This window comes from Dipodomys ordii, unplaced genomic scaffold (genome assembly GCF_000151885.1).
Source record: "Dipodomys ordii isolate 6190 unplaced genomic scaffold, Dord_2.0 Scaffold14, whole genome shotgun sequence".
NCBI classification, from domain to species: domain Eukaryota; kingdom Metazoa; phylum Chordata; class Mammalia; order Rodentia; family Heteromyidae; genus Dipodomys; species Dipodomys ordii.
Window position 1 is genome coordinate 15808888 of NW_012267230.1, and position 6431 is coordinate 15815318.

At 70.1% G+C, this 6431-nt stretch overlaps 1 protein-coding gene across 1 annotated transcript in view; it reads right to left on the reverse strand.

Moving 5' to 3' along the window:
* The window catches only part of Cacna1h (calcium channel, voltage-dependent, T type, alpha 1H subunit), a 27316-nt gene that overhangs the window by 6657 nt on the left and 14228 nt on the right, over positions 1-6431 (reverse strand). The window contains exons 18-33 of the mRNA XM_013011276.1: positions 6292-6426; positions 5921-6021; positions 5705-5828; positions 5545-5613; positions 5208-5392; positions 4955-5081; positions 4745-4870; positions 4567-4656; positions 4238-4430; positions 3781-3798; positions 2761-2912; positions 2140-2249; positions 1909-2042; positions 1629-1699; positions 710-788; positions 32-153 (exon numbers count right to left, since the gene is read on the reverse strand). Of these exons, the coding sequence (XP_012866730.1) occupies positions 32-153; positions 710-788; positions 1629-1699; positions 1909-2042; positions 2140-2249; positions 2761-2912; positions 3781-3798; positions 4238-4430; positions 4567-4656; positions 4745-4870; positions 4955-5081; positions 5208-5392; positions 5545-5613; positions 5705-5828; positions 5921-6021; positions 6292-6426 (1836 nt within the window). The remainder of the gene's footprint in view (positions 1-31; positions 154-709; positions 789-1628; positions 1700-1908; positions 2043-2139; positions 2250-2760; positions 2913-3780; positions 3799-4237; positions 4431-4566; positions 4657-4744; positions 4871-4954; positions 5082-5207; positions 5393-5544; positions 5614-5704; positions 5829-5920; positions 6022-6291; positions 6427-6431) is intronic.

The following is a 6431-nucleotide window of genomic DNA, read 5'->3' on the forward strand; positions in this document are numbered from 1 at the left end:
CACCCCCCTTCCCCCCCAGCCACCGCCTCACCTTCATGATCCCGTTCCAGTTGTCCCCCGTGGACACGCGGAACAGCGTGAGGAAGGCCATGCCGAAGTTGGTGAAGGTGGCGTGTCTGCTCAGGCCCTCGCAGGGGTTGTCCTCGCTGCACTCTGCAGGGAGCCGGCGGCCGGTCAGCGCGGCCGGGGCTGACAGCTGGGCTGGGGCGCTGCGAGCCGCAGCCCCACCCGCCGGTCCCTTATACGACCTCCGACCCCCGCAGCCCTCCAAAAGGCCTCCACCCGGCACGACCCCCCCCCCAGCTGAGGTCTGGGGCCAAGCTGGGCATGTCTGCCGCGTGCCATCTGCCGCGGCCACCGGGATGCCGCCGAGAGTGCGCGGGCCTGGGCCTGCGTCGGCACCTGTCTCACCAGGACCAGGGGGCTCTGCGGCGCGTGCTTAGGGAGAGGCCGAGCCCCGGAGCATGCCCGGCTGCCTACTGGGGTGTGGAGGGGCGTGCAGGGCCAGCCAGGTGGACACGGGTGCGTCTCCGCCCGGCCCCGCCCGCTGTGAGGCGCCGGCTTCCAGAGGCACAGGCTGCGGAGGACCCCGAGGCCCGGCCTGCCCGGCCTGCCCACGCCCTGCGGCAGTCTGTGGCCGGCGGACGACCCCGGAAGGCCCGGCACGTGTGCACTGCGGCCACCAGCAGGGAAGACGGCGGCCACTCACCCAGCCTCCCGAACAGCTCCACTCCCAGCGCAGCATAGATAAAAAACAGGAGCATAAAAAGAAGGCCAAGGTTCCCTACCTACACAGGAGAGAAGCAGAGCCAGGTCAGCAGGGTGCTCGGGCCCCGCCCTCGGAGACCCTGCCACCCCCAGCCTAGGCACCGTGGGGCAGGGAAGGACACAGCCTGACCCTTCAAGTCCTGTGACTCTGGAGGGGACACTGCAGATGAGACAGACCCTGGGCAGGCCCTCAGCGGACAGAGGCCTTGCCCGGGGGCTCAGCATTCATGGGCACCAAGCCCAGGTCCGCTCCAGGCCTCCGCCAGTCCCCAGGCCTGATCCTGGATGGACAAGCAGCGCCCTCAACGGTCAGTGCGTGAACTGGCGGCTGAGGGCTGGCGGGCATGTGTGACGCCCTGGAGGTGGGGGTCACGGTCAGGGGATCAGAGAGCAGGAAGGGGCGGGGCTTGGGTGACCACTGGAGGGCGGGTGTGGGGGTGGTGGGGTGCACTGTGGCGGGGGACGGGTGGGGGGACACACAGGGTCATGGGGTCAGGGTAGAAGGACAGGAAGCAGGGTGCCGGGCCCAAGTCCCGCTTTGGCCTCTTGGCTTCGGCCCGACCTCCTACTTTGCGTCCCAGGTGTGCGGCTGGGTCGGGACGGTCTCTCTCCTGCCCAGAGGCTGCACAAAGGCTGCAAGTCCTGTCCACCCTGTCCACAACCTCTGCCCTTTTTCCTGCCCTCTGTGCCCGCTCCACGAGGCCGCCCGCTCCTGGGCGTGAGCTCCGGTGGCAGGCTGGCAGCAGGGCACGGACTGGGCTGTGGGTGGTGGGGGAGGGGGGGATGGAGCGGACCCGGCTGCGGCGCTGTCCTCCGCGGGCTTAGGCGCCCTGCTTCGGCAGTGCCGAGTCACAACCTACCTGGGGAAGGGCTTGAACCACCGTGTCCAGCAGGGCCCGCATGCCCGTGGCCATCTTAAGCAGCTTCAGGACTAGAGCCGGGAGCTGGGCGTTAGTGTAGCCAGGCTGACCTTTCCCCCGTGCGGAGGCCCTGCCCCTAGTCCCACCGCTCCCACCTGGACACCGGGGGGACCTCCAGCCAGGGACGCCTCAGACAGTCTCAGGACAGAGCCCACCGACGGCCTCTCCCAGGTCCCCGAGACCCCCGCACGCCCCCCAGCCCCTCGGGGCGCTGGCCTACCACGGGCGATGCGCAGCACGCGCATGATGCGGATGATGGTGGGGTTGATGGGCAGCGCGGCGTTCATCTCGATCTCCTCCAGCACGATGCCCATGATGGACAGCAGGACGATGGCCAGGTCCAGCTGGTTCCACCTGCCCAGCAGGGGTGTGGCTCAGCCCGCCGCCAGCCCAGGGCTCCGCCCGGGCCCACCTGGCCGCGGGGGCCGTCCTTCCCCCTGAACCCACACACCTGTCCTTGAAGAACCGCCGGAAGCCGAAGGCCACCAGCTTCAGCGCGGCCTCGAAGACGAAGACGATGGTGAACACGTAGTTGCAGTACTTGAGCGCCTCGTCCAGGGACTGGCGGGGGGCAGGCTGGTTAGCCCCCCTCCTGTCCCCACGCACGCAAGGCCTCCCGCAGCCGCTCGGGCGGCCAGGCTGGCTTCCCCGTGCCCTGGTGGTCGGTCTCCCGTTGGTGCACGGGTGCCGAGGCCACGGGGTGGCCGTGACCTGGGGACCAGCGGCAGAGGCAGCGCCAGGAAACCTCCAGGGCGGCCGTTCCCCAGGGCCAAGCTCACCCTGTGACGGGCCTTGGGGGGTCTGCCCCCGCTTCCCTGGGAGGGGCGGGAAAGGACAGCGCTGCCCACCGCGCTCGGCCCGAATCCTGCTGCAAGGGGCAGACGGGCAGGATGGAAATGGGGGCGTGCCGGGACCTCTGGGATACAGCGGGTCCCTCGCTGTGGACAGCGGTGGCCAGTGCTCTGCGGGGCTGCGGGGCTTCCTAGCACGGGCCCAGCGGGGTCCCCGCCCCCCCGCCCAGGCCCCTGACCTCCGCCAGCCCGCCCTCCCCTCTCCCCGCCCCAGGGCCCACCTTGGGCTGGTTGTAGTGCTCCATGGACATGGAGATGACGTTGAGGCCGATGATGAAGGTGATGAAGAGGTCCAGGTAGTGGCTGGTGCACAGCGAGTGGATGGAGCGGCGTGTGTGGGAGTAGTCTGCGTAGTAGGGCCGGCGCTGGGCCTCTGCGGGGAGGGGACCGGTGAGCGTGGCAGGGCTGCCCGCACCTGTCGCCCAGGGAGCCCTGCACGCACGCGGGAGGAGGGGCGGCACAGGCAGCCCGGCCCACCCGTCCCGGCAGCCCCCCGGGCAGCTCCAGGGCCCTGCGAGCCCCGGCCCCTGCGGCCAGGTTGGTCTCCTGGATGGTGGGGCCCTGCGTTTCAGGAAGGGTGTGGCGGCAGCCGCAGCCTCTGCACCCACCCGAACCCTCACTGAGACCCCGCCTTCCTGGGCCTCAAGGCTGGACGGCCCGAGGGCTGGCTCTGCGTCTGCCCTGGGCCATTATTAGGATTCAAACACTTGCTGATGAAGCAGAGCGACCCTTCTTCTATCTCCCAGTCTGGGCTCTGCTGGCCCTCAGGTCGGCCCTTCCTCGTCCCCCTCAGGGCCACTGGGGCCCCCCAGGGGCCTCGGGCGCGGAGCCTTGCGGGCGCTGCCCAGCATGCACATACGCCAGAGCCACAGCACGCAGATCCCCGCCCGGGACCACCTCAGCTGCAGAACCATGCACCCCGCCGGGAGGGGGGGAGCAGATGCCAGCTCCCCATGCGCCCCGTCCAGCATGCAGCCGCGGGGGAGCTCGGGCCAGCCGGGCCACCAAAGGTCACCACGGATGCGGGGCTGCCTCGGGCTGCAGGAGGGGGGGGCTACCCTGAGCATGGCGGGAGCGTGCACGCAGCCGGCACAGGGTGGGGGACAGGCACGAGCGGCAAGGGACCACGCGGCAAGCCACAGCCCTCCTGCCCGCGGGGCCCACCGCCCTGGCACCCGCGCCCACCCTTCCCCGCGGTGGCAGCGGCGGGCCGAGCATGCAATGCGGGATGGGGCAGGTACCTGGGTTGGGGAAAGTGCCTGGAAAGACAAGGAGACGTCTGAGCGGCCGCCCGGGCTCCCCGGGGCCTGTGCAGCAGCCCCCCTGCTCCCAAGCGGCAACCCCTGGTCCTGTGGGGCGGGGACCTGGCCCTCACACACGGGAGGGAGTCTGGGGGGGTCCCATCTGGCTCCTGGGGCCCTTGGGGAAGCCCTGCCTCCGGCCTCCTGGACACCCTGGCTGCCTGCTGCCGTCCCCTCTGCCGAGACCTCTGTGGAAGGTGGCCCTGTGCAGAGCCATTCGGACTCTGGGCTGCAGGCCTGGGACGTGGCCCCAGTGTCCACGGGGCCCGGCCCACGGGCCAGGGTGTCCATGTGGGACCCGCAGGCCAGGGAGCTGGGCCTACACGGCGTCCCTGAGCCACGGCTGGCCACCGCAGGGGAGCTGCGGGCCCCCTGCCCCTGCCTCCGCGCGCCTTACTCCTGCGCCGCCGCGCCAGGCGCCGCAGCCGCTTCTCCTCCCTCCGGCGCGCCTCCTCCGCCTCCTGGTGCTGCCGGCACTTGTGGAAGTTCTCCACCACCACCCCCACGAACATGTTGAGCACGAAGAAGCTGACGATGAGCAGGAAGGAGATGAAGTAGAGCAGCATCCAGGGGTTGTGGTTCTGTACGGGCTGGGCGACAAGGCGGTGGGTCCCCACCTGCCTGGGCACCGTGCCCACGACGGGCCAGGTCCCGGGGGTGACCCGGCTGGCCCAGGTCCCGGGGCCCCAGACGCGCTCCAGTGGCGGCCACCCTCACCATGCGCACCTGCTGGTCGACGCCGACGGCGTCCAGCCCGTCATACATGATGTTCACCCAGCCGTCCTTGGAGGACAGCACAAACAGGGACATGAGCGCCTGCGGGCAGGGGCAGGGCAGGTCACCCACGCGGTAGGGGCCCTCAGGCCTCCAGATGCTCCCATGGCCCCCCTCCCCCTGCACCTACCTGGCCCAGGTTGTCGAAGTTGTACTTGCGCCGCACCCAGCGGTAGTGGGCAGCCCGGCACTCGGCCTTGGTGGAGATGTTTCTGGTGTCCGCCCCCTCGCAGTAGTAGAACTTGCCCTTGAAGAGCTGGGAGGTGGGGCTATCACCTGGGGCCTGGCCCCGGACCGCCCCACGTGCCTTCCCACCACCCCAGGCCAGCAGGCCACACACCTGCACACCCAGAATGCCAAAGATGATGAAGAAGGCACAGCAGATGAGCACGATGTTGCCGATGGGCCTGAGCGACGAGATCAGCGTTTCCACCACCAGCTTGAGGCCCGGGGCCCGGCTGATGACCCTGGACCGGGCAGAGGGGGCAGGCTGCTGGGCGCACGCCGTGGACTGGCCGCCGGGACGAGGGCAGGTGGCTTGAGCTGCCCACGTGGGCAGAGGGTCGCCTGCCCGCCCGTGGCTCTGCACCCACCTCAGAGGCCGCAGGGTCCGAAGCAGACGCAGCACACGCAGGATGCCCAGGATCTTCGCGCCACCGGCCGAGGCCATGGCCACGACGATGTCTACCAGGGACACCAGAACCAGCAGCCCGTCCAGCACGTTCCAGCTGCTCTGCAGGTAGGCATGCTCGCCCCACAGCAGGCCCTGGGCCACCACCTGCAGGGAGCGTGTGCAGGTGTGCTGGGGGCCCCCGTGGGGCTGTGTCTCGGGGAGCGTGTGCAGGCGTGCTGAGGGCCCCCGTGGGGCTGTGTCTCGGGGAATGTGTGCAGGCGTGCTGGGGCCCCCATACATACGGGTCACGTATGTACCTTCACCATCATTTCTGTCACAAAGATGGCTGTGAAGATGTAGTTGGAGACGCTGAGGAAGGCCCGTTCCTGCAGGGAGGGAAGCCGTGTGGTGGGGAGGGCCGTCCGGCTGGCCTGGTGTCCCCCCGACCCCGGGGGCGGCCCCTGCCGCGAGACTCACGGTGCTGCCGGGGTCGATGTCCGGCCTCTCCAGGGCGATGGTGATGCAGTTGAGGAAGATGAAGACGAGGACCACATGGTCAAACATCTTGTGTGCAATGACCTTCTGGCAGGAGACGCGCAGCCTGGGGGGCGGCCAGGAAGTGGGGGGCATGCTGGGAGCGGTCCCAGGGCCTGCCCCGCCCCTCCCCGTGGCTGGTGGGAGCTGGCGCCTCACCTGTTCTGCGGGGAGAAGAGGTACAGGGCCCAGGTCTCGTGGCTACGGCACCACGGGGGGGTGTAGGGCTCCAGCACCTTGTGCAGGCGGAAGCAGCAGCTCTGGAGGAAGGAGAGGTGGCGTCAGCCGGTCCCGTCCCACGCCGCGTCCCGTGCCCTCCGGCCACATGCCGGCCAGCCTCGCCCCCTGCCCGGCTGGCGTCCACACCCTCCCAGAGAGCGCTTCCCCCGCCAGCGCTCATCAGAACAGGGAGCTCAGGAGCAGCTTTGGGACTGGCTGAGGCCAGAGGCCTCCAGGCCTGTCGGAGCTCTCCCCGCCTCCTGGGTCCCTGGGGCCAGGCGTGGGTCCGCCTCCCCCCTCCCCCCACTCACGTCTTCCACGTCGTCATCGAACTCCGTGGCGTCCTCCTTGTGGCTGTCGATGCGCAGGAAGAACTCGCTGGGAAGGGCCACTGTCTGCCCGTTGCAGTCCTGGAATCTGGCGGGCAGGAGGGCGGCTGGCCGGGGGGGCC